This window comes from Thunnus thynnus, chromosome 22 (genome assembly GCF_963924715.1).
Source record: "Thunnus thynnus chromosome 22, fThuThy2.1, whole genome shotgun sequence".
Lineage (NCBI taxonomy): Eukaryota > Metazoa > Chordata > Actinopteri > Scombriformes > Scombridae > Thunnus > Thunnus thynnus.
Genome location: NC_089538.1, coordinates 22,568,450 through 22,596,087, shown reverse-complemented (window position 1 = coordinate 22,596,087; position 27,638 = coordinate 22,568,450). Strand labels below are relative to the sequence as shown.

Below are 27,638 nucleotides of genomic sequence, written 5' to 3'. Positions count from 1 at the left end.
CAGTTCAAACACTCCAATAAAGTCCAATTTGCCGTTCAAACACAGTATTAAATTTTACTGCCTTAATTTCCACAACATTGTTTTTTTTATCAACAAATCCTTAAGTGGGAAAAACAGGTTAAAACTAACTATCGCTGTATGTCAGAGTGTTTATGAGATGTTCCACTGTTACCGACTGAAAGACGAGAAGAGGAGGGAGGAAAGAAAGGAGAGGAGGTGACAAAAGACAACAGAGGAGGGAGAGAAGGAGCAGAGAAGACGAGAAGAGGAGAGAAGGTGTGAAGAGACACCCAATGAGAGAGAGAGAAGATATTGGAGGGAGGAGAAAGAGGAAATGAAGAGGAGAAGGAGGGGGAGACACAACTATCAGAGAGAGAAAGTCTGACTTTATTAGTTTTGTCTCAACCGAACAGAGCACACTCTTCTCTTATTCATCCTCTTCTTCTTTTTCACACTGTAGCTAAAATTTCTGAAGCTTTTCATTTAACTAAGAGCCACAGAAGGAGACAAAGAGACACAAACAGGTGAGATTTTTTATATATATATATTTTTCTCTTGTTGCTTTAATATTTCATCCAGATGCAATTTTGAATTTTGAAGAGGAGGAATTTATTTCCAAAAGACTGAGAATTGTTGCTCTATGTTTGAATGAGACCATATTTAACAGGCATTGCTTTAAGAAATTGTGCAGAATCCATATCCGAAAATATTTACTTTAAGCCCATTTTTTTCAGTTGAACTATGTGGTTGGACTGTGAAGTTTCACAAAAAGTTTAGTTTATTATGTGCTTTAGTTTTTACAGTAAGGAAAATGACAATTAGATGAGACATAAATACTTTGTTCAGCTGTAATCAAAACTAGAGCTGCAATGATTAGACAACTAGTTGCCAATTATTAAAAGAATCGTCAACTATTTTGACTAATCATTGGGAGTCATTCTTTAGGAAATGATTCTCTGATTTCAGCTTTTCATATGTGAATGTTTTCTGGTTTCTTTAGTCCTCTATGATGGTAGACTGGATATCTTTGGGTTGTGGACTGTTGGCCCACTGCTCCCGACATTCCTTCCAAATAAACAGATAAAAAGATAAAAAGATTTAACGATCTACAGTCCAATTAGTCCAAGGTTTGAGTTTGTTACAAGACCATTTATGAGTTCAAACTAGTGGAGCTGCTGGTTTAAAGCTGTTTTAATCAATGTTTCTTTCTTTCTTTGTTTTGGTTCACTCTCAGTGCTCTCATAGCACTGCTTTCTGTGAAAAAAGCTCTGACAAATCTACTGTACACTATCTGCTCAGCACCAAACAGCAAACAGAAACAGTTAGCTGTAGACTAGCTGGTGAACATAGTGGAGCATTTAGCAGCTAAAGAGTCAGATATTTCCCTCAGGAGTTGGTAGAGAACAAAAACAGAGCTGAAAGAGAGTGAATATTGGACTTATGTTTACCAGGTGGACAGAAACATGACTCCAAATGAATAATGATTTTGCTCCGTAACTGCTGGATGTGGAAATAAGCAACTGTTGGCTAACAAGTTATGCATTTGCACTGGATGTAGTGTATTAACTTAATGAGGTGATAATTTTCCAATGTTTACAGTTTGTCTCCCATCCCCAAGGAACCAAAAATCAGTTACTGAGAAGTAGAGGAAGTAGAAAAAAGTTTTAGTGTTAAGTGTTGTGTTTTTTAGTGTAGCATTTCTTTAAAGGCGTCTAGAATTCAGAGAGGCAAATTCAGTTCAGACCTCTGACATGTATAAACCCAACACCGACATGAACCAACTCTGCATATACTGTAAGAAATGAAGATCAGACACATGGAAACCAGAGGCATTGATTTCTAAAACTGGCACAACAAAAATGCACTTTTTGACTCCATGACTCAAGATGTCATGAAAGATCTGATGGAGTCCTGAGGAAAATTTTACTCACTTAAAGTCAGTGGTGTCCACACATGTGCCACAGTGAGCTGTGTGTATGTGGGTTTACATTTCAATCAAAAGCTGTTGTAGCCATTTTAAATTCCCTTCTCTGTTTGAAAGCGTGTTAAATATTTTTTAGGTGAAAACCTGCACTCACACAGCTGAAAAATGGCATCTGGTTACATAAACAAGACAACTTAAATCATCTCATGGACACATTTAGAAAACTGACTTTCCGCGATGTCCACTGAGTGGATAATGGATTAAAAGGTCAACTGACAATATTTTTAACCTCAGTTTTTAAACATTAAAAAGGAAAAACTGGTATAATTGGTAACAGTGTTATTAGTCATCCTTTCAATCTGTGCTTGCTAATCAATCACCTGCTTCATTTGCATCTTGCTTTCCAGATTTTCGCACCAAATTCATCCAAGAACCTTGAACACCTTCTGGTCCACTCTTGACGTCAACCCTGAGAACATCTAGAGCCTCTAGAACTTATTTGCAAACTGATTCTGGAGTCACAGCTGTGGCATTTTACAACAGGTTCTGGAATCAGAGCAGGTTCTAGAACTGGTTTCGGAATCAATTCTGTAATAAAACCAAGTTCCAGAAACACAGCAGGTTCCAGAGTGGACTCTAGATTTACATTTGGTTCAGGAATTGGTTCAGTAGTCTCTGATGGTTTCTGGGGTCAAAGCAGTGGATTCAGGAATCACAGTGAGATCCAGAATGGGTTCCAGAGTTCCCTCCATACCTGGGATGTTTACCTTGCTCCTGGTAGTTTGGTGTTTGACATTGTTTTCCAATCCAGTTGGTTGCCACAGTAACATTTCATCTGAGCCGTCTCTATCAGATCTGATGATGCCAGACCTGCCTGGTTTCTATGGCACCGACCCACCAATATTAGCAAGGATCTTAGAGCGAGAGCCACATCTGGTGCAAGAGACAGTGAACAAACCCCTGTCCTCTCTGGAGCACGAACCAAGAAAGTCAAAACACGCATTTGAGTTGAAACACAAACATGAAAGAAAACCTCACTCGTCTTCCTCCAACTCCTCCATGACAGTCCGTAAGCACTCGGAAAGGCTCCCTAGCTGCGTGCAGGCCACATCAATCAAGACAGCCTTCAAGTACATCAACGTGGTGCTGTCCTGTTTGATATTTGCTGTGGGGATCATAGGAAACGCCACCCTGCTGAGGATTATCTGCCAAAACAAAAGCATGAGGAATGGACCCAATGCTCTGATAGCGAGCCTGGCTCTGGGAGACTTGATCTACATCGCCATCGACATTCCAATCAACGTCTACAAGGTACTTTAGTATGTCGTTAATGTTAGGGTTAGGATTAGGTATTCAAATGTTATATTTACATATTTGTTTGTTTAGATGTTTCTCACTTCAGATATCTTTGTTTATTCACTGATACCTGAGCTGGTGTACTCAGATCCTTTACTTAAGTAAAAGTACCAATACAGGAATGCAAAAACACTAAGTCAAAGTCCTCGATACATCTTTTTTGACCATTAATTTGGACCTTTGTCCTTTGGATTACATTTGTTTGGACAGCCCACTACTTTGGATTGTAATAAACTGTCGTTACAGGAGGATTGTATACAATATGTTTGCTATAACTCGTGGTCCCCCTACAATAGGGTCTCAAGATATGGTGTTTGTCTCTGTAAATTTAGCTTATATTGTGGTTTTTGTTACAGTGTTACAGTATAATCTATCTTTACTATTTACCCACTATAACTGCAGTGGTGGAAGAAGTATTCAGATCCTTTACTTAAGTAAAAGTACCAATACAGCAATGTGAAAATACTCCATTACGAGTAAAAATCCTACATAAAAAATCCTACTTCAGTAAAATAAGTATTAGCAGTAAAATGTAGTTAAAGTATTGCAGTAAAAGTACATAAGTATTATGAGCTTGATGTAGTTAAGGTATTGCAGTAAAAGTACATAAGTATTATGAGCTTGATGTAGTTAAAGTATTGCAGTAAAAGTAGTGGTTTGGTCCCTCTGACTGATATATTATTATATATGACATCATTAGATTATTAATAGTGAAGCATCAGTGTTAGAGCAGCATGTTACTGTTGTAGTTGCTGGAGGTGGAGCTAGTTTACACTACTTTATATACAGTTAGCTAGTTTAGTCCAGTGGTCTCCAACCTAGGGGTCGGGCCCCTCCAAAGGTCACCAGATAAATCTCAAGGGTCGTGAGATGATTAATGGGAGAGGAAAAAATAAGAAATAATTTGTATTCATTTTTTGGAGTCTGGACAGAATTTATTTTTTGTTTTGTGAAATATTGGATCATTACTGGATATTGGATCTCTTTTGGCCTTTAACAATTATTTAAATGAAACTGAGTGAGAAGTTTGGAAGTAAAATCACTATTTGTGAAATCGCGCTGTTGTTTTTTGAGAGTTCAAAAGACGAAAAAGTTGGAAACCAATGATTAAACAATGTGTTGTATTTAATGATATATGAGTAGAATATGTTTATTTATGTAAAATCTTAATCAGAAAAGTAACCAATAACTATACTGTAGCTGTCAAATAAATGTAGTGGAGTAAAAAGTAGAATATTTCCTTTGAAGTATAAAGTACTCTAGCATAAAATGGAAATACTCTAGTAAAGTGCAAGTACCTCAAAGTTGGCAGAGTACTTGAGTACATGTACTATGTTACAGTCCACCACTGGCTAAAGAGTTAAACATTTGATAATAAAGTCAGTTAAGTGTGTCACTCAATCTCATCCCTAAACTGGATACTATAAGATAAATACAAGCTCTCTCTATATATTATCTATATATTTTAATTATGATAAATGTTTTTTTTTTTCTTTTTTATTTACCATCACTACCAGCTGCACTTTTTCTAGTTTAACCTCTCAATAGGACTGGGATGTAGAGGTTACTGGGTTGCAGAGGAGCAGAAATGCATTATGGGTACACAACACATCCCCATGTTGGCTGTGTGTGTTGTGTGTCTCACTCTGGAGGTTGAGTGTTGCACTGATAAAAGCACCAAAATATCCTACTGACTGTGATAACACACCAAACACACGCTGACACTGATAACACACATGCAGCCACTGTGATATTATGTTAATCTGATAATGCTGTGTGTGTATGTGTGTGTGTGTGTGTGCGTGTGTGCAGCTCCTGGCCATGCGGTGGCCGTTTGCAGACAGTGCAGTTGGCCTCTTCCTCTGTAAGCTGTTTCCCTTCCTGCAGAAAGCTTCAGTCGGCATCACCGTCCTCAACCTGTGTGCCCTGAGTGTGGACAGGTAACTCACACCTGTAATTAGTATTCCCTGGCCCTTAATCATAACCATAACCCAAACTTAGTTCTAACCTTTAGCCTAAAACCAAGCCTTGACCCTCAATTTAGTTTGTGTAGCACATTTCATGCACAAAGGAAATTCAAAGTGCTTTACATAATGCATTAAAAACATGAAACACAATGTCAAACTTTAAATCACAAATTAAAAGGATATGAACCACACAGCCTACAGGGAACATATGAGAAGGTTTTGACATAATCAATGTGTTCTTTAAGCTGTAATCAATTATTAGTCCTAGCTTTTTGGGCTTTAGACTTACCGTTATTCTCAAGTGAGGTCTTTGATCAGTTATTTAGAAATTCTTTTTGTTTACTGAAAATAATACTAATAATACTAATAATTATATTTTGTAATAGAGCCTACTTAGTGACAATTTGTTTGCTTTCAACAATTCTGCATGAGCACATAACATATACGAGTTAGAACCATGTGTGCTATTAGATCAGTTGGACCAAAAAATTTGTACAGTAAAAGAACAAACCAAACATTATTTTGCTGGTTGGTGTGTTTTACTTGAAAACTTGATAAATACATTTGCATCCAATTAGATATGATCTAGTCATGTTTACATGTGACAATTGTGCTACTTCTGCAAAAACCATAAAAGCATTCATTTTAACAAGTGACCTGTTTCCTTGAACTGACAATTTCTTGTGATAAAATAAACTAAAATCAATGCCCTTGTACTCAGGTATCGTGCAGTGGCGTCTTGGTCACGAGTGCAGGGCACAGGTGTTCCCACCGTTACGGCGGTGGAGATCGTGGCGATCTGGCTGCTGTCCGCGGTGCTGGCGGTGCCCGAGGCCATCGGCTTCAACATGGTCACCTTCGACTACAAGAACGTTACCATGATGACCTGCATGTTGCAGCCCAAGACACCTTTCATGATTGTGAGTGTATGTGTGTGTTTACAGAATGTGACCGGAAGTGTCTGTTTGCATGTGGGCAGGAGAGGGAAGGGAGAGTGTATACAACATGTATGTGTTTATGTGTTGATGGATATCTTGTGCTCTGTACACAGAGCTAATGAGCAGAGTTGTGGGTGGCAGCCGCACCAGCTTCTATAAACCTCCCTACAGGTTTAATACAGAACTAGAGGGCTTCAGGCTTGGATCACTGCAGAACCTGTTATGGTGTTTCAAGGAACCTTTATTGGGTTTTTCTCGAGCTCTGCCATGCTCTAACAGAGACTGACAACCTTTTTTGTCAGATGCACCACCACAGCCTTGTCAGATAACCTCAAGCACCCCTTTAACGACCCCACCCAACATGTTCCAAATGTGTCCATTTGCATAGATTCTAAACAGGACATTTCATAACACAATTAATTACAAGTGGATATTGTTACAATAATGTTCAATTTTAATGTTCATAGAGTATAACAGAGCTGTCAGTATTTGGTCAGTTTTGTCAAGTTTTCTACTACCAAATGCAGTGGTAGAAACGGAATGTTTCAACCATTTGTCCATTAATTTTAACTAACTATTTCAACAGTTTATCCTTTACTATTAGCTAAAAAGTTGAATTGTTTATCCTTTACTTTAGGTAACAATTTCAGCTATTTATTTGTAAGCTTTTGTGAACTCTTTCAGCTATTTATTCATTGCTTTTAGCTAATTTTTCAGCAATTTTCCTCCATTTCTTTAAGAAGAGCCCCCTGGGGTACAGGTACCCTGGTTGGGAATCACTGCTCCAACAATTCTAAAGTAGAACCATTTTAAGGACACTTTTAAGAAAACAAAAAATAAATTATTTAGAAATGTATAACCAAAGAACTGAAATTAAACTCTCAGTGGCAAAAAAGTTGTTGGGAAAGAACAACCCTTTCAAAAACCTTGCGTAACATCATCACATTACTTTCATTTAGTATGGCCCCTTCGCTGTGGTGCAGCTTTTGTTGTTTGACAACCATGAATAAATATATAAATTAAATTTTGAAGTTGGCCTAGTTTATATTAAGGCATACTATGTTAGTTTCAACAGTTTCGTGCATGATCTAAATTTGAATTTCCATGACAGAAAGTTCTATAACAAGTTAAATTTAAACAATTAATTCCCGTAAGATGACTCTCAGTAATATAACGTAATAGGTCATGAGTAAAGGCATAGGGTACACTGGGGGCTTGATCTCATCTTATCTAGATGATGGATGGTCTCTCTAGGGAAAATAAATGTACTCTTAGGCCCATTTCCGCAATCTCTTTTTTGTTGTGTTTCAGGGCGAAGTCCCTGTAACTCAGATAGTTTGAAGCATAATTTCCTGTTTATGTCTCCAGGTCATGACTTGGCTAAACACACTCAACCCAGACACTCACATCTCAATCTGGGTCTGCTAACCTGCTATCAGTCTTTAAACATGGCCTTTTCAAAAAAAAATTTTGGATTTATATATTTTTTGAATATTGATATTAAACCCTGTTGTAACAAGGCAGTTGAGTTAAAGGAGCAAAAAGTGGTTCTTGATAATATGCATCTACAATAATACAAGAGGGTTCTACCACGTCCAGTGAAAGTTACAGTGTTTTAAATATTTTTATGAGGGTTGTTAAGGGGGTTGAGGGTTCTGCCACGTTTAGAAAAGCTTTAGATTGCAATATGATACTCAAGAATTTTTGAGGGTTCTAGAATGTCAGAAGAATTCTAGAATTAGTAAGACATGTTGTGCTGTACTACAATATGTATGTACCTTTATAGGGGTTCTAGAATGTAAAATTAAAAAAAAAAAAATCTTTCCATTATGGGGAAATGTTGTGAAAGTTATTTTGCCTTTAGAAACCTTCAAAGTTTTTTCAGTGTTCTCTGGAGCCCCAGAAATCCTACAAGATTATTTATTTTTTAATCTTGTTCACATAGAATGATAACTTGTGCAAACCAGATAGTATAAAATTAAAGTTGGGTTCTCTACAATATTTTGCCACCCTCATTTATATTAATAGGATGGACGAAATATCAGCAACACTTAAATAATAGGAACACTCAATATAATTCTCTCCAGTACACCACCATGACCCACTACAACCTTAATAATAAAGTTAGGTAGAATTATTACCTTTCTAACAATGTCAACAAAAACTGAAAATGTGTAAGCTTCATAAAAGAAGACTTTATGGCAGAACCGTTGTGTTGGATTGCATTAGATTGTAAGAGAGTTTAGAGAGGTTGTTTTCCATCATCTGAGTAAGTGGGAGCATGTAGATGTTGAACAGAAGAGGCCCCAGAATGGAGCCTTGGGGAACTCTACATGTCATGTTTGTATGCTCAGATGTGTAGTTACCAGTCGATACAAAGTAGTCCCTGTCCTTTAAGTAGTAGAAACCCAGCCAGTTTTCCAGCCTGTCTAACAGTATGTTGTGGTCAACTGTGTCAAATGCATCACTGAGATCTGGTAATACCAAGACTGACATTTTGGCACTGTCTGTGTTTAAGTGGACGTCATTCAAGACCTTCACAAGAGCAATCTCAGTGCTGTGGTGTGTTGTAAATCTTGACTTGAAAACATCAAAACAGTTGTTGAGTGCCAAGAAGCTGTTAAACTGTTACAAAACAGCCTGTTGTTTAGATAGTTAAGAACATTTGAAATTGGGTCTTAACTTTAGAAACAAGTCTTGCTTTTCCTTTGAGGCCAAAAGTAGAGTTGTTGCTGCCAACTTTATGTCTGTGCTGGATTATGGCGATGTTATAAACATGCCTACACGTGCTGAATACAGTCTACCATGGAGCACTGAGGTTCATTACAAATTTTAAAGCCCTTACTCGCCATTCCTCTTTGTATGCTCGGGTTGTATGGTCTGTCTTGTCCACCTGTAGACTTAACCATTGGCATATTCTTATTTATAGATTGATTGATTGGTTGATTGGTTGATTGATTGATTGATTGATTGATTGATTGATTGATTGATTTTATGAATATAGAAGACAATGAATCCAAGGGATAATATGTAAAAGTGAGAACACTTGTTTCCAACATGGTCCCCGATGTCAGAGAAACAGGGCAGACAGTAACACATACTATCCACAGAATCCTCTAAAACAATAAGCAACAAAAATTCAAAGACAACCTCAATATAAAAACAACAGACATGAAACTTTTAGTCACAATCAGTACATCCTAAAGCATTTTACAAATAATAAATAATGAAAAAACACAATATATGCACACAACCTAACTGGTCATCTTACTCCAGAGATGAGCCTAGACCTGACCGCTAAAAACCCCTCTGGATTCTGACAGTTTGATGCTAAATGGAAGGCTGTTCCACAGTAAAGTCCCTGTATAAATAAAAGGAGCTCCGAGCTATGCTGTTTACTCCTGGCACCTTGCATGAGCGCACATTAGCTCTGATGTTGTTTCCATGCTGAGTAAGGATCGTGACTATCTGCAAGAATACGGTACAGCAGGGAAAAAAAGAAAAGGTAGAAAATAATATTTTTGTCTTTTTTTTTTTTTTAGAAAAAAGTAAACATCCAACAATGGCTCATTGGCAAAACTATTACCGAAACAGATTAGTTATGCTGCAGTGGAAAAGTAAACAACAACAACTTTCTGTTTCTTGCTGACAGCTGTTTTACGCTCATTTATGGTCTAACTGTATATAAAGTGGCTCAAACTAGCTCCGCCTCCAGCAGCTATAACAGTAACATGCTGCTCTAACACTGATGCTTCACTATTAATAATCTAATGATGTCATATATAATATAAAGAACAATTTATAGCCATGTTAAAAATCCATGTAACAGAATTGCAACTGCCTTATTTGAGCTGGATTTAGTCTCTTCCTTGTGTGTTTGATGTATGTAATCCCTATCTGTTGTGATTTATTTTCTACTTAAACTGAAACTGGTGTGCTGCCTTAGTCAGGTCTCCCTTGGAAAAGAGATTTCAATCTTAAGGGACTTCCTGGTTACAGAGAGGGGAGGCGGATGGGGAGACATGATATCATTTCCCTATGGAGATAGTGAAGCATAGATGATGATTCATTGTTGACTGAGCCACAGCCATGCTATATGGGTAGCAATAGAACAAGGCACTTGAACATTACATCACACACACAAACACACACACACACACACTAGGGGTGTGCCTGAATACAAATACGTTATTTGGCGAAGCACAAATAGTGTGCTTTTTATGAATATTTGTTTCATACAAATATTTGAAAATTTCTTTGAAAGAAAAGAACAAAAAAAAACATGTCAAACACAGCAGGTCTCAACGAGGGGAGTCACATCCACCTGCTACATGACGCACATTTCCTTATTTGGACATCACTCCCGGAGTTGTGTGTGTTCCCCAGAGATAGAGCTGAACTACTGACACAAGTGAAGTGTTTCCAAGGGACCCTCCATAACCTGTTGTTCCCCTTCTCCTTTCCACAAAGTTAGGTTGTAAAAAATAGGCAATAAATGCAAAGTGCAAAGCAATAATCAGATACAAACAGATACAAATACAAATACTGGGCTCTCTGCACATCCCTAACATACACACACAACAATCGAAAACATAACACTGAACAGGCCATAGGCAGTACTTTACAAACAGGCTTTCATTTAAGTATGCTGTTCCCTCTGCTTGGAATCAATTGCAAAATTACCTGAATTTTCAGGAGGTGGTGTCACTGAATGCATCTATCTACTAAAGGAAGGAATGTTTGTCTGTATGTCTTCGGCGTACCTCTTGAATCGTTCAACTGATCGACTCACACTTGGTGGGTGCATTGCTGGGGAACAAAGGGAGTGTGGTGTCGAATTTGGTGCAATTTGGACATGCAATACATTTAATATTAATAAACTTTGAATAAACCAGCTATCAGTGAGCCCCTTCGCTCTGTGCAGGGTCAGGGCAGAACTCCAGGGCCAACTGACTGCAGTATGTCAGATAGACCAGTGACTTTTACCCAGTGTCTAGACAGAAAGTGTAGCATTAACAGCACGTTTAGCACATCAGTAGCGAGTCACTACACGGGAGGCATTCAGGTACATTGTTGAGCATAGGTCACTTGCATTTTAGAAGTGCTCAGAGCCTAATACACAGTGACTGTAGTTCAGCACGTAAAACAGAGCAAATACTTTCCACGGGCAGTTCAAAACCAGTTTGTCTCATCTGCTCTGAGACCGTGGCGATTGTGAAGCACAACTACAGACAAAGCACAAATCTTTGGAGCAAATATACCCGCTCAAATCCAAACTGAAGGCACAGAAAATAGGAACAATCTAAGAGCCCAGTATGACTTTATTTTAGGATGCACATTATTTTATTTTTAAGTGCAGCCCTAATTTTATTTGAAATGATAAAACAACACGTATTTGCTATCAGAGTACTTAGCCTATTATTTATATCATCTGTCTATAATAGAATGTTAGTTTCTTTCATGTTGTTGGTGTATATACTCATTCACACCTCACATCGACTGTATTAAGTTTTTTAATGTGCTGAAGTGGCAGCCAGAGACAAAGCAATCGGCCTGTTCCCAACAGGAACGTTTTGAACGGGCACTGCGCTACTTTAAAGTAATTCTAAATGACCTGGAAGCACATGTGGCTGTAGATGTTTTGACTGACTCACATTGCCCCTGTTTGATCCCTGATGTTGATGATTTATGATGAATATTGATGAATATTTTTGATATTTTGTGATTCTTTAATTTATTCTTTACTTTCATTGTAAATTGTTACATGTTTTTTTTATGTCTGCAACCCTGTTAATTGTGCTGCTGCCTGTCTTGGCCAGGATGCAATGAAACTTTTCCTGGTTAAATAAAGGTTAAATAAAAATTAAAAAGGTAAAAAAACATCTCTCTGAAAGTGTGTTTCTTTGTGTTCCAGTTTTACCGGGATGCAAAGGACTGGTGGCTGTTTGGCTTCTACTTCTGCGTTCCTCTGGCCTGTTCTGTTGTTTTTTACAGCCTGATGACCGGTGAGATGCTCAGACATCAGAAAGGAAGTCTGAGGATCGCACTGAGTGAACACCTCAAACAGGTGCACATACAAACACAAACACACAAGTACATATGGTAGGATATGAGGAGCATGATTTGAGATGACGATGTTACACAAGCATGTTTCTGAGGCAAATTTCTCTCCACAGCGTAGAGAAGTAGCTAAAGCTGTGTTCTGCCTGGTGTTGATCTTTGCTCTGTGCTGGTTTCCGCTCCATCTGAGTCGCTTGCTGAAGTGGACCGCCTACAAATCCAATGATGCACACCGCTGCGACCTGTTAAAGTACGTGTCCTACACTTTTCCTCTCTCGTAGTTTTTGTGATTGTCATCTCTTCTCTGTTTGCAGTTTACAAATCATCTTAATAATCCTTTATTTCACTTTTACTCTTTGTATTTTCACTGTTGTTGTCTTCTCTTCCTTCAGTTTTTAAAGTTATGTGTTCTTGTTGTAGTTTCCTCTTGGTGCTGGACTACTTCAGCATCAACATGGCAACCATCAACTCCTGCATCAACCCCATAATCCTCTACTTCGTCTCCAAGAAGTTCAAAAACTGCTTCAAGGTAAAAACGCAACTACAGTGTTGAGGATAGTAAAGAGCTAAGAGTCTCTGCTTTTCCCCCAGTCAGTGTGACATCACAACAAGGTCACTGGGTCAGAGGGCATGAGATATAGATACAACAGACACAGAGAGGAAGACTCTATCAAGATTGCAGAGTTTGTGAGGGTAGAAAGGGTAGTTCAGACATCTAAACATAGAAAGGTTGTGACCTTTGATAAAAGACTTGCGGGAAGTGAGCAGTGACGTGTTGGGTTAAAGGGGCACTCCACTGACTTTAAAAGGTCAGTTTACTCATGTATGTGTATTCTGGGGCTCTAAAGGAGCTTAATAAAGTCTGAGAAAATAACCCTGATGATGTCATAGTGGTGTCAGCAAGGACAGCTTGGGCTCAGATTACAAATTTAGAGCCTTTAAAGCCTGCGTTGCTGCGGATGTGGTACATGAGGATTTACCAGAAAGGGAGGGTCAAATCGAGTTGCTAGGTGGGAGGGGAAGTGTCTCTCCTTATTTCCATTAATTTTTTTTAAACATATCTTCAATATTACTTAACATAGTAACACAGGACTCTCATGGATAATGTAACAACCCTATAGGTTTATGTTATAACCACCAGTTTCAATTATTTCAACTTTGTTTCTGAGAAATCATGTTTTGTCCTTCATTTTGGCATCATTAATGGATTCAAATGCTTAGTTGTTGCAGCTGGGAGTCGTAGTTAACTTCTACCCGGAAGTTTTTATGTCCTCAGTCTTGTACCTTCAACTTTTTACCAAAGAGCCAGATATTTCATGTCATGAGTCATGTAACATTGTGGCACTCTTTGAAATGACAGTATTAGGTTGCATTATGGGAATTGTAGGATATGGTGTATATAGAGTTTAATATACAGTATATACTAGAGACTAAATGATAGGATATCTTGACCTCTGCAGCATCACTTTCAACCATTCTTTTTAAATCTGTCTCTTGTGAGTCGACAAACTTTATAGAAGTGCCATACTAAATAGCTGGAGTACCCCTTTAATCAAACTGCCTCTCCCTCTTTCTCTCTGTCTCTCTCTCTGTCTCTCTCTCCAGTCCTGTCTGTGTTGTTGGTGTTATTCTGGCTCTCTCTCTAACAGTATGCTGCCTCTCCACCATGGGACGAGCCAGCAATACAAACACACTGACCACTGAGTGAGAGTGAGAGAGAGAGAGAGAGAGAGAGTGAGTGAGTGAGAGAGACAGAGAGTCGCCCTCATCTGCAATCAGCAGTTCAAACAACGAGGACGTCTGACGCAGACGCTGAAAGAGACATTGTTGTGTTTGGGAGAGAAGACAAAAAGATGGAGCGAGACATTGTGTGTGTGTGAAACGGCTGATAAACACCTCTATATCAATCATTTTTACCTTTTCATGGTGTATTTATGCAGTTCTAAATATAAATGTATTTTTATTAAGTGCAAATTATTTTATAGTGATATATTGTACACTATATGGTCTGTGCATGGGCTTAATGTTCAGCTGTCCACTTACTTTTGGCCACGTTGTGTATTTATTATTATGTTTTATATGTAAAATTACAACTCTACCTGTAAAGAAATAAAAATAAGTCTGAAGTTTAAAGCCTCACTAGTAGCCTCTAGTGACTGAAATGTGTATTACATGCCAAAATAAACACGAAGCTGTTGACAGAATAAACAAAATACTGATGATGTTTCTGCCTCAGTCGACTAAATTGCACACACTTTAAACTTGAGAGCTAAATCAAATTATCTTTTATTAATTTTCCAGTACGCTGCCCACAATTAAGAGCTGTTGTAAACACACACACACACACATGGTCATATGGTTTCCAGCTGAAGCTCTCTACAGACTCCACAGCTACGCTTTGAACTAAATGCTTACATCACCATGTTAACATGCTCACAATGCCAATACATCCAATTGTTGTTGAGATTTTCGTCTGGGCCAAAGTTGTATTGAACTGTGGTTCAGCTGAAACGTAAACAACCTGATAAACCTGTGTCCTTGTCTGCACACTTCCCTCTGTTGATGGTCCAGCTGGAGGAGGAGGAGATGTAAGAGCCAAAGGTCATCATAATATACTGTAAAACTGCTGTAAATAAATAATTATATAAGATAATTGTTGACAAATTGTGAATATTTTTTGCTGTCTAAAAGATGAGTTGTGTTTATTTTTTCTGTTAGTTGCCTATAATTCAAGTATACTGTGGGTGTATTACTAGGTCATTATTGTTAAGGTGCACCTCTAAAAAAAATCCAAAAGTCTTATGTAATTTGGCTCGATACAGCTTTTTTGACTATTAATTTGGATTTTTTTTTTTGGACAGCCTACTCCTTTGGATTGTAATAAACTGTCATTACAGGAGGATTGTATACAATATGTTTGCTGTAATTCAGGATCCCTCTACAATAGAGCCTCAAGATATGGTGTTTGTCTCTGTAAATGTTGCTTATATTGTGGTTTTTGTTATAGTGTTATAGTGTAATCTATCTTCACTATTCATCTGCTAGAACTGCAGTGGTGGAAGAAGTATTCAGATCCTTTACTTAAGTAAAAGTATCAATACATCAATGTAAAAATACTCCATTACGAGTAAAAGTCCTGCATGAAAAATCCTATTACAGTAAAAGTACATAAGTATTATGAGCTTGATGTAGTTAAAGTATTGCAGTAAAAGTAGTGGTTTGGTCCCTCTGACTGATATATTATTATATATGACATCATTAGATTATTAATAGTGAAGCATCAGTGTTAGAGCAGCATGTTATTGTTGTAGCTGCTGGAGGTGGAGCTAGTTTACACTACTTTATATACAGTTAGCTAGTTTAGTCCAGTGGTTCCCAACCTAGGGGTCGGGCCCCTCCAAAGGGTCAGCAGATAAATCTGAGGGGTCGTGAGACGATTAATGGGAGAGGAAAGAAGAAAAAACAAAGTTCTGATACACAAATCTCTTCTCAGTTTTTGGACTTTTTCTCTAATCTTTGATTTTTGCTGAAATATTGGATCATTTGAACATTTATTGAAATGAAAGCATGTGAGAAGTTTGGAGGGAAAAATCACTATTTGGTGGAGCTGTTAACAACTCATAGACATGTGAAATGTGACCCCGACTACACACTGCTTTTTGTAAGACATCAAAAGCCAAAAAGGTTGGAAACCACTGGTTTCATCTTTAACAATGTGTTGTATTTTAAAAGCTTGTTATATTATCCATTGTGTCAAATCTTCATCTGAAAAGTAACTAAAGCTGTCAAATAAATGTAGTGGAGTAGAAAGTACAATATTTCCCTCTGAAATGTAATGGAGTGGAAGTATAAAGTAGCATCACATGGAAATACTCAAGTAAAGTACAAGTACCTCAAAATTGTACTTAAAAGTACAGTACGTGAGTAAATGTACTTAGTTACTCTCCATCACTGTAGGACTGTGTGGGCTATGAAGAAGCATTTACACGTTCGTGTCACGAAATAAAAGTTACAGAAAATGTAAAATAAATAGGATATGAAAAATGCAAACGATGTCAAAAAAGTATTTCTGAGTGAGCAGTATGGCCTGAATGTGGATTAAAATATCATTAGATTAAGATAATTAAATTTGTGCCGCTTTTCCTCCAAACACGTGACTGATGGAGAGAGAGATGGTTGAGATTCCTCCCGGTGACGTGAGCGCGTCAACACGGGGAAACAGGAGGACAAACACGGACTGCTGCAGCACCCTGACGCCGGCGGATCGGCTGTGTGTTGTTCGGCCTACGGTGACGGATTAAACGGATCGGTGTGATCGATCATCGGGGCCGGTGATCAGCCGGTGAGCGGATCAAACGTCAGTTGGCGGTGTGCGGTTGGGCGGAGGAGATGCGTTGCCTGGTAACAGAAACAGGACAGGAGACGAAAACAGGCCAACCGTCATCTTCAGCTCTGCTACCATTCAACATTTATCTCATCGTATTTTAGCTATTTTATTCCTGCAACCACATATTTTGACGACCTGGCAGATAAAAATGACAAATCTTCATATGTATGTCCGAAAAATACACTGTCATATTTCTATGATCTGGTCTGTACTGTTTATTGATATGTTTATCGTGACCTACTGCACTTTATGGTAATTATTGAGAGAATAATATAATATTTTTTTAATATATTAATTATAATATTATAGATGTAATATAGGACCTAAATATATGTGTTTTTACTGCCACATACATTATACTGTAATGTTTGATGATTCAGTAGCATAATTCCTGTAAAACTAGCTAGCAGTTAACTCAAGTCTAACTATTCAACTTTCATGGATAAAAAAAATAAGGAATAATATTTAAAACTGTGTAATTTCACATTTTATAGACTAATGTGAACTGGGCTATTGTTTTTGAACACAGTATAGGCTATTCCACCAAATTCAATTTACTTGAATGGAAACATGTAATATGTTAGCTAGTGATGCTAGCTTCCACTTTCATAGATGCAGACACATTTTTTATTTAATCACAGTCCATAAAAATATATGTCTAGAATTATCCTTTAAAAATATATTATTATTATATTTTATTACAGTGGGTGGTAATGGTCCAATATTTTTCTTATTCGGATGCGTCAACTTCGACAGGAATTTAAAAAAAACAAGTCGTTGTACCTCTGGTTGGTTGGTTTGTGCTAAATTTTGTAAAATCCAAAGAATGTTTTGGTTATTTTGTGTTAAAGACTTTGAAAGAACTAGATTGATCAAACCAAACAAATCTGGACAACTTGTCTCTCTACCCTGACTGTTTATTCATCAGTTTTACCCATTCATTCAAACCCCACCACAGGTTTAAGAGCTTGTGTTCAATGAAACATGGATACTGTACCTTGTTAAAAGTGAGAAAAAATGGAAGATAAAAGAAAAGATGTGTCATCAATTACACATAATCTGTCTCGTTGTTCCTCAGGTGTGGCCTGTGGTTTAGGATGTGCCTGTAGTCGACGCTGAGGGTAAAGCAGCCATCATGCCGTGTACGTGTGCAGAGTGGAGGAGGTGGATTCGCCCGCTGGTTCTGGTTCTCTATGCTCTTCTGCTGGTGGCCGTGCTGCCGCTCTGCATCTGGGAGCTGCAGAAAGACAAGGTACACTTCTGTCTTACAAATTTGCAGTGTTGGAAGATCAGATCCTTTACGTAAGTAAAAGTACCAATACAGCAATGTAAATATTAACAGCAAAATGTAGTTGTAAATGTAGTGGAGTAGACAGTACAATGTTTCCCTCTGAAATGTTGTGGACTGGAGGTATAAAGTAGCATCAAGTGGAACTACTAAAGTAAAGTACAAGTACCTCAAAATTGCACTTAAATACAGTACTTGAGTAAATGTGCAAAGTTGGATGTTACATTTTGATTTAGGCTACTTTTAGGCTGTTAGGGTTCATGTCTTTCTGTCTCTCTCTCTGCCAGGTTGGGACTCACAGTAAAGCCTGGTTCATAGCCGGCGTCTTTGTCTTTCTGACAATCCCAATTTCACTTTGGGGGATTCTGCAGCATATGGTTCACTACACACAGCCTGAGCTGCAGAAACCAATCATCAGGTGGAGACACACACACTCACACTCTTTAAGTTAGTTTAAAGGATTTTTTCACCTCAATAAGGAAAGAAAAGAAGACTCATTGTTGGGTTCTTTTGGCCAAAACACACAGCGAGTTTGCACCACAGCTTTAACAATTTAAGTATATTGGTTACATAAGATGACGCACTCTCTATCTTTCTCCTGCAGGATACTATGGATGGTGCCAATTTACAGTTTGGACAGTGTGAGTCATTATTACACACATTCACACACAAACACACACACAGAGGAGTTCCACTACGTAGCCATGGCAACAGGACTTAATTGGAGACGATGGGACGATGTCACAAGACCAGTCATCGAGTTACACAGAAACACACACACTTCTGTGTTTTTGACTGTTTTCTTCTTTTACAGTCTGATATCACTTAACTCCATTACAGTTAATGAAATGATCTTTGGTACTTGATCTTTCTTTCTTATGACTTTGTATAATCTTGGCCTGAACAAAATCTTTTATTAATGTTTTATCATGACTACATATTAAAAATAATCCTGTTTACGTCCCCTCCTTCATCTCTCTCTACATCCTATCACTTCTTCCTCCTCCCCTCTCCAGTGGCTGGCTCTGCGTTATCCTAACCTGGCCATCTACGTGGACACGTGCAGGGAGTGCTACGAGGCCTATGTCATCTACAACTTCCTGGTGTTCCTGCTGAACTTCCTCAGTAACCAGTACCCCAGCCTGGTGCTCATGCTGGAGGTCCAACAGCAGCAGCCCCACCTGCCCCCGCTCTGCTGCTGCCCCCCATGGCCCATGGGAGAGTAAGATATACACCAGTGGGGACACAGTATATGATGGACTGATGTATGTATGTATGGATACTAAAACGTTCCTCTTTCTCTGTTAGAGTGCTGCTGTTCAGGTGTAAGCTGGGAGTCCTCCAGTACACTGTGGTCAGACCAGTTACCACGGTGATAGCATTGTAAGTTTCCTTCTGTGACCAAGGTAACACCACCATGGGTTTGTCACTGTAACCACGTTGACACCACTGTATGTTTCCCACCGTAACCAAGGTGACACCACTGTAGGTATCCTACGTAACCAAGGTGACACCACTGTAAGTTTCTCATTGTGACCATGGTGACAGCTTTGCAAGTTTCTTACTGTAACCATGGTGACTGCTCTGCAAGTTTTGTACTGTAACCATGGTAAAACCACTGTATGTTTCCTATTGTAAGCATTGTGACACCACTGAAGGTTTCCTACTGTAACCATGGTGACACCACTGTATGTTTCCTACTGTAACCATGGTGACAGCTTTGCAAGTTTCTTACTGTAACCATGGTAACTGCTCTGCAAGTTTCCTACTGCAACCATGCAACACCACTGTATGTTTCCTTTTGTAACCATGGTGACACCACTGAAGGTTTCCTACTGTAACCATGGTGACATCACTGTATGTTTCCTACTGTAACCATGGTGTCAACTTTGCAAGTTTCTTACTGTAACCATGGTGACTGCTCTGGGAGTTTCCTACTATAACCATGGTAACACCACTGTCTGTGTCCTACTGTAACCATGGTGACAGCTCTGCATATTTCCTACTGTAACCATGGTAACACCACTCTATGTTTCTTACCGTAACCATGGTGACGTGACTGTACGTTTCTTACTGTAACCAGGTTCACAGCGTTGTAAGATTCTCATTGTAACTACGGTGATTGAGAATTTTCCTACTGTAACCATGGTGACAACATTGTAAGTAGTTTACTGTGATAGTATTTCACACAGTACTCACTGTAACCTGTAACTATAGTGATAACACTGCATGTTAATCACACCATGGTAACATATAATAATAGTTAGCAAAGTAGCTAACTGTAACCATGGTGATAACACTGTATGTGACCTGTGGTAACATGTATGCTAATAGCACTGTCTATAATGGTGTAGTCACATCAGCTCTCCTAAAGTAAACAACAGTAGTTACTTGCTGTGTTTTGAAGGTCAAAGGTCAGGACCAGGCATTGGCTCATACAAACTAAATGCCCTTGAATTTAACAGTGGTGACTAAATGAAAAATATGTGAATGCAAAATGATGTAATTATAATGATAATAATAGTAATGATAATACAAAAGAAATTTGACAGAAGGGGTGTCATCTGAAAACACAGTAACAGGTTGAAGTTTCTGTTGTGTAAGAAGCTGAATGTTTGATTTTTTGTTTCCGTCTGTGTCTGCAGGATCTGTCAGCTCTGTGGGGTTTATGATGAAGCCAATTTCAGCTTCAAAAACGCCTGGTCATACCTGGTCATAATTAACAACATATCACAGCTGGTAAAAACGCATCACGCACACTGTGATTGTGAGGATTGTATTGTATTGTCATGTTAATGTCTTAGTCCTAACCCCAACCCAGCTGTCACTTTCCAGCTGTTACTTTTCCCCACACTCAAAGCGTAAAGAGTTCACAGACAATTTAACAAATTTTGAATTCAGTTTGATTCAGTTCAACAAGTAAACTGAATCAAACCAACATCTTCACTCATTTTTTTGGTTTGTCTATGATTTTGTTAACACCTGCTGGGATGATGCTCAAGTTTTTTAGTATTTCTGTCTTTGTCATTGTTGTTGTCCTCATCTTATTATTTTGTGTTTGTTCCTCTTGTGTTGTGTGTGCCAATATTATTATCAACCTAGAATTGATTTTTATGCCCTCATCCATGGGTGGAGTGTGGCATAAAAATCAATTCTAGATTAATAATAATAATAATATAAATATAAAAAAATAAAAAAAGCCTTTAATAAAAAGGAAAGCTGCAAGCACCTTTAAGACCACTAGGGGCAGTTGAAGCAAAACAAGCAATAAATGTTCTGACCACTAGGGGCAAAATGCTGTCTATACCACATGGAGACACACAACTCACAACATGTCCCAACATGGAAAGCACTTGCAAATTGAAAAGACATACTTTAATTAAAACCAACATACAGATACAACAGTTTTGGACAAAACTCTGGTGACATTATTGTTCCTGATCGACCTGCAGGATGTTATCATTCATAGGCGTTAATGTGTACTGCTGGCTTGTGTCATATGTGTTGAAGTGTAAATGAGTCTCTCTCTCTCTGTCGTCAGTTTGCCATGTACTGCCTGGTGTTGCTCTACCGATCTCTCAGAGAAGAGCTGACTCCCATCAGGCCTGTGGGCAAGTTCCTCTGCGTCAAACTGGTGGTGTTTGTCTCCTTCTGGTAAGGATGGATGGACTGGGAGGGGGAGGAAAGGAGGGAGGGAAACTGTGCTGATGTATTCATCTCTCTGTCTCTCTTTGTCACTCTGCAGGCAAGCTGTGTTTATAGCGTTCCTGGTGAAGGTCGGTGTGATCTCGGACAAACACACCTGGGACTGGGACAGTGTGGAGGCCGTGGCCACTGGACTGCAGGTACACACGTTTATAAACACACAAACCAAATGGCTGCCTCACAGTCATGCGACCTTTGACATTTGATTTATTCACTGCCATGTTGGCTGCCAGAGGAGTTCTGGCAGTTGTAATTTCTCACCTTGACAGCAGAGAACAAAAAGAAAAGACCACAAAAGCTTTAATTCAGACAGAAATGTTGTTCTGAGAGACAGAAGAAACAATCTTTTCACACTGGAATACACTCAGCTGATCATTGGTTGTCTATAAAAACATGCAGAATCAGGGCACTGACATTTATAAAATGCTGTCATTTGGCTTAAATCAGATTCTTGTTGTTGGTAGCTATGGTGTTTCTGCAACTGAAAATCAGTTATTGATTGATTAACTGATTGAATAATCGAACCACAGAGGTGAAAAGTAACTAAGTACATTTACTCAAGAGCTGTACTTAAATCCATTTTTAAGGTACTTGTACCTACTTCAGTATTTCCATTTTATTTGTTTTTATACGTCCACTCCGTTACATTTCAGAGGGAGATATTGTACTTTTCAATCCACTACATTTATCTAACTTACTTTTCAGGTTAAGAACTTTTAATAAAAACATATTGATATGATGATAACATATGAAGTTTATAAGATTAAACCAGCAGTTTTGGTTTGTGACAAAAAAGCAGTGTCTAGTTGCGTCTCCTTGTCGTGTTTCAGGTGTATAGTTTCATTTCATTAACTGTTTGAGGCCCAAAGAGATGAAAATGATTCAATATTTCACAAAACAGCAAAGGGAAAAGTCCAAAAAATAAATGCAAATGTTTGGATTATTTTTTTCTTCTTTCCCCTCCTCTCTATATATGGAACAGAGAAAAATTTGTAAATAATTGTATTTCAATGTATTCAATTGGCTAAACATGCATGTTCTGTGTTTTCGCTACCATGTTTCATATTTGTATTTGAACAACATAGTATGACTACAGAGTTTTATTGAAGCACGCATCAACTATATACTAGAACCCTATAGCTTAAGTGAAAACGTAGATCTCCCATTAATCAGTACTTTTACTTGATACTTTAACTACATTTTGCTGAACTTTTACTTGTAATGGAGTATTTTTATATTGTTGTATTAGTGCTTTTCTTTGAGGAATAGTTGTGAATACTTCTTCTGCCTCTGTTCATCCAGGACTTCATCATCTGCATAGAAATGTTCCTGGCTGCCATTGCTCACCACTACACCTTCACCTACAAGCCCTACGTACAGGTAAACTATCTATCTATCTGTCTATCTATCTATCTATCTATCTATCCATCCATCCATCCATCCATCCATCTATGACTTATTTATCTGCCGATCCAGGAAGCAGAGGAGGGATCGTGTTTCGACAGCTTTCTGGCCATGTGGGATTTCTCTGACATCAGAGCTGATGTCACAGAGCAGGTTCGCCATGTTGGTGAGTGTCTGACTCAGCATTCTAGGGCTGGAACTAACAATTATTTTCTTTATTGATTAATGAAATAGTCAATTATATTCTAGATTCATCAAATAATCATGTAAAATGTCAGTAAATATGGGAGCAATTTCCCACAGCCCAAAGAGACGTCTTCAAATGTCTTTTTTTGTCCGACCAACAGTCCAAAACAGTCATGTATGACAAATAAAAGCAAATTCTTACATTTGAGAAGTTCAAACCTGCAAATATTTGGAATTTTTGCTTTAACAAAAAGAAGAAAGCAATTATTCCATTATCAAAATAGTTGCTGATTCATTTTTTGTTGATCAACTAATCAATTAATCGACTAATCATTGCAGTCCTGCAGTATTCACACTGCCTGATTTGAGAATATATATCTGCAGCCGTGGTAAACACTCTCTAACCCTCCGTCAGGTCGGACGTTTCTTGGTCGTCCCAACAAGATGTATTTTGGTTCGGCAGCCCGACCCGAACACACCGAGCACACCGGCCTCCTCACAGCAAGCTCCCAGGACCCCGTTGCCGTGGCAGCCACATCAATGCCCTCCTCCCCCTCCTCCAGTGGGCGGTACCAAGGCCTCGGCCACACCCCCGCCCCACACTCCATCTCCGCTCCTGCGGGGTTCACCTCCTCGTCCTGGGAGGACGACAGCGATGGCTCGCCTTCGCGGGCAGGTGACATCCATTAACATGGTGACATCACCAGGAGCACACAGCAAGGGGCGGGGCTTTTTCTCTTCATTTACGTCCCTTGATGTGCTTCATGGCTGTGGACAAAGACACTCTCAGATTCTGTATTAAAGTCAGAATAAAAATATAAACATGAACTGAACTCTCATCTTCAAATTTGTGGAAAAGAAGCAAAGGAAGCAGAGAAGAGAAAGAGATTACACTCTCTGATGTCAAAGCCATGTTTGTTGAGAAACTTTGGTATTTTTAAAATAATTATCGAGTTTTAAGTGTTTGAAATCTGTATTTTGATGTCTAATGATGTCATTTTGATAAATGTACCTCTAGCTGTTGAAAAGGAAGGAAGAGTTCGTGTTTTCATCAGAAGGGGAAGCAGGTTGTTTGTTTTCTTGGTTTTACACTCCAACTGTGCTGAAGTGTCCTTGAGCTACTCTTGACTTGACTTTCTTCTGGTCCAGAATAAATCTACATCTCATCTGTCATTAACAGGAACTGTGTTGTTGTCATCTTACTTTAAGTACAGGACTGCAACTAATTATTATTTTCATCATCGATGAATTGTTTTGTCCATAAAATGTCAGGAAATTGTTAAAAATGCTTGAGCCCAGGGTGACATCCTCAAGTGTCTTGTTTTTACTCGAACAACAGTCAAAAATCCAAAGAAATTCAGTTTACTATCATGTACGACACAGAAAAGCTTCACATCATCAAATTTTAGGGTTTTTTTTGACTATGATTATTTGATTACCAGAATTTGAATTAATTTGTTGTCGATCGACTAATCATTCGCAGCACAGTTTCACTCCAGCGATTACAAAGTCAGGCAAAGTCTTCAAAAACACGTCTCTGAGGAAGAAGGAGACAAGTCGAACAACAGAAAAACATGGATGTAACATCTGTGAAGACCACTTGAGGAGACATTTTGAAGCTTGGGTTCGATGTACCACTCATTGTCATCTTTGTCAGTTACTAGAGCCAGAAAATCTCAATGTAACTCAATTTAGGGAATAAATATAAAGGCAACACCACAATATTCCTCTTTGTAAGCCTGAACAGGTTCTTTTTTTCAAATCACCACTGAGAGACACATGAGTAGAAAAACGTATTATGGAGAGTAAATCAATAATCATGTGAATCCTATATTTCCAGAGGCAAATTAAGGTTCTCCATTGACTTCAGTACAGTGAGAGCTGTCCTGGAGCAGCATCTAGTGGCCTTCAGAGGAACTGCAGAAGAGTTGATCTTAACAATCAGCTGTGGAAATGTTTTCCACTTATAAAAAATAACTTCCTGGTTACATAAGACATGCTTGTATGCCACCAATGAAGATTTTAACCCAAGTTGTGACTCAGACATGTTTTCCAAACCTCTGTGAGCTTTGAGAAAATGAAGGTCTGGCTACACAATGACAAATTACAACACAGCAGACTCATCTTTTTTTTTTTTAATACTTTATTTTAGTTCTGTGACAATATTCATACTGGGTTCACAGACCCAAGTTAATCATAATTCAAGTGTTTTATGTGCAATAGTGATAACTAATCATAAAAAAATTACATAATTCTGATTCATGAGTAAAAGAAATAGAGGCCAGACAGCATCTATGGATCAGAAAAGACAAGATCTATCTATCTATCTATCTATCTATAGATAGATGTCAGCGTTTTGGTGTAAACAAATCAAATCATAAACATCCCACAGTATTAAAAAATGATATAGTCAATATGTATTAAATGTAAACAGTATATTATAACTAAATATATATATAAATATACAAAAAGTGTGAAATTGCTAATAATACACAACTTATTTACTAATTATAAAACTGATAGCTAAGATGTCTTAATCCATAAATCATCATTGTACATGTAATGAAATTATTAATATATTAAAATTGTCCTGTTCCCACTTTTAGATAACAATAGCTTATATATCAGAATTTCCAAATTGGAATGTCAGATTTGGCCTTGATATATGCAGATGGTTAACCAGCAGCCTGATCAGTAGTGTTACAGGGGGGGATGCTCTGCTTTCATTACATCACGGCCTGTTTTGGGCAAAGTTGAAACATGATGCACACCTGGCGCAGCAGTAGAGTTTTTATTAGATCAATTCCACAGATCTACACATTTAACAACTTTTCATTTTGTTACAGACATACTGCGTGGTGGTGCAGCAGGTATGCAGACTGTATACAGAATTCACAACCAGGCTCCAGACATATTTATCTGCTAAATCTGCCTTTTTTGGCTTCTACTTCTGAAACTATTGTTTGCATTTCACTAGCAGCCTATAAAGTAGATCTAGTAGTCAACTGCCTTTTCTCAGGTCAAAGGACCTGTGAGAAAAGGCAGTTGAACTTTATAAATCAGGAAAAGGATATAAAAAGATATCCAAAGATTTGAAAATGCCAATCAGTAGTTTTCAAGCTCTAATAAAGAAGTGGAAAATTCGGGGTTCTGTTGATACCAAGCCACAGTCAGGTAGACCAACAAAGATTTGCTTGATGCACAATAAGGAGGTACTTGAACAAAAATGGGCTGCACGGTTGAGTTGCCAGAAAAAAGATGTTACTACGCCAACGCCACAAAACAGCCCGCTTACAATGTGCCAGACAGCACCTAGACAAGCTTCAAAACTTCTGGAACAAAGTCATTACGAGTGATGAGACCAAAATTAAACTTTATGGTCACAACCATAAACACTATGAATGGTACACATCTTACAAATTCTGCCAGGGTATGTAGACTTATGACAACAACTGTATATGGGCTAAATTCAGAGTAGAAGATTTCTATTCTAAACTACATACAAACTTTCATAAGTTTGTATGTTATTAATAACTTTTATTAACAGCATTCTGAGTAGTAGTATAATAGTAGCATAATGAAAGTATTGTATTAAATTGTATTAAATTGGATTATAATATTAGCTGGTTAATATAATTAGTTAACCTGCTGCATATTAAAATATACTAAATTAAAATTTAGCCAAATTTTAACCTTGACTTTGAGTGATATCTGCACAGCACCAAATCAGGCTCTTGCAGACCTTCTGTACATATTATTGATAATACATCTTTTGTAAAATTATCCAGAATTAACAGGAAACTGATGGGAGATGCTAAAACAGACTAAATAATAAATAATCTCCTGTTGGAATTTGTCCTTTGAAAACCTCTTGAAAAGCAGTTTTTTTTTCTTCCCGTTGAAGCTCCTCTCTTGAAAAGTTGTTCTGCCTGATTCGCCCTCAGCAGTAGACATGGCAGAAAAGAAGAAGAAGAGGAAGCGGTCTGACTCCGCAGCCTCCGGCTAGTCCTCCTTCATGTCTGAAGAGTCATCAGTCAGGTAATGTAATAGCCTATCACAAATGAGCAGCTGTGATGTCATGGAAAAACACACTGTAAGACGTTTTTACTGACAAAATCCCAATAAAGTTCTCTCATTTCTCATCTACATATTTCATGTGGAATAATAAGGACATCTGTTTTTTAATGGCATCGTCACAACAACATTATTCTGGTGAATCAGTTGTTTAATAGGAATAGTTTACTGATGAGGAGTTTTTTTCATTACAGAACAACATCCCTGTAACACCTGTTGCTATGAATTTATTGTTTTTGCAACAACACTGTCTATGCAAAAAACAATTAGTATTTGACATGTATTAATTTGTGACTTTCCTTTAATAATATCCACATCACTATATCATATATATAATTTCAATAAATGT

At 38.0% G+C, this 27,638-nt stretch overlaps 2 protein-coding genes across 6 annotated transcripts; both read left to right on the top strand.

Moving 5' to 3' along the window:
- Positions 1 to 288: 288 nt before the first annotated feature.
- LOC137174998 (endothelin receptor type B-like) lies at positions 289 to 14,469 on the top strand. 2 transcript variants are annotated; one of them, XM_067580604.1, is made up of 9 exons: positions 289 to 524; positions 2,332 to 2,485; positions 2,546 to 3,235; positions 5,093 to 5,220; positions 5,969 to 6,167; positions 12,100 to 12,252; positions 12,362 to 12,495; positions 12,666 to 12,774; positions 13,851 to 14,469. In XM_067580604.1, exons 3-9 carry the CDS (start codon positions 2,603 to 2,605, stop codon positions 13,947 to 13,949), a joined length of 1,455 nt encoding a protein of 484 aa, XP_067436705.1. In that variant the 5' UTR covers positions 289 to 524; positions 2,332 to 2,485; positions 2,546 to 2,602; the 3' UTR covers positions 13,950 to 14,469. The 2 variants fall into 2 exon arrangements, with proteins under 2 accessions (XP_067436705.1, XP_067436704.1); XM_067580603.1 differs by having other exon boundaries at positions 2,332 to 3,235.
- Positions 14,470 to 16,406: 1,937 nt separating this feature from the next.
- On the top strand, positions 16,407 to 24,398 carry LOC137174999 (transmembrane protein 184C-like). Of its 4 annotated transcripts, none has more exons than XM_067580605.1 (12): positions 16,407 to 16,587; positions 17,711 to 17,884; positions 18,208 to 18,338; positions 18,525 to 18,561; positions 18,937 to 19,142; positions 19,229 to 19,303; positions 20,566 to 20,659; positions 21,462 to 21,574; positions 21,666 to 21,765; positions 22,928 to 23,005; positions 23,102 to 23,195; positions 23,631 to 24,398. In XM_067580605.1, exons 2-12 carry the CDS (start codon positions 17,768 to 17,770, stop codon positions 23,903 to 23,905), a joined length of 1,320 nt encoding a protein of 439 aa, XP_067436706.1. In that variant the 5' UTR covers positions 16,407 to 16,587; positions 17,711 to 17,767; the 3' UTR covers positions 23,906 to 24,398. The 4 variants fall into 4 exon arrangements, with proteins under 4 accessions (XP_067436706.1, XP_067436707.1, XP_067436710.1 ...); XM_067580606.1 differs by having other exon boundaries at positions 16,407 to 16,646; XM_067580609.1 differs by lacking the exon at positions 16,407 to 16,587 and adding an exon at positions 16,654 to 16,797.
- Positions 24,399 to 27,638: the final 3,240 nt, after the last annotated feature.

Excerpts from the sequence above, each read along its gene's own strand:
- LOC137174999 (XM_067580605.1), top strand. The coding sequence starts at position 17,768 with ATGCCGTGTACGTGTGCAGAGTGGAGGAGGTGGATTCGCCCGCTGGTT. Across the intron at positions 21,575-21,665 it reads GTGGTGTTTGTCTCCTTCTG|GCAAGCTGTGTTTATAGCGT; the intron begins GTAAGGATGGAT and ends GTCACTCTGCAG. Across the intron at positions 23,006-23,101 it reads CCTACAAGCCCTACGTACAG|GAAGCAGAGGAGGGATCGTG; the intron begins GTAAACTATCTA and ends CTGCCGATCCAG.
- LOC137174998 (XM_067580604.1), top strand. The coding sequence starts at position 2,603 with ATGGTTTCTGGGGTCAAAGCAGTGGATTCAGGAATCACAGTGAGATCC. Across the intron at positions 12,253-12,361 it reads TGAGTGAACACCTCAAACAG|CGTAGAGAAGTAGCTAAAGC; the intron begins GTGCACATACAA and ends TTCTCTCCACAG. Across the intron at positions 12,496-12,665 it reads CACCGCTGCGACCTGTTAAA|TTTCCTCTTGGTGCTGGACT; the intron begins GTACGTGTCCTA and ends TTCTTGTTGTAG.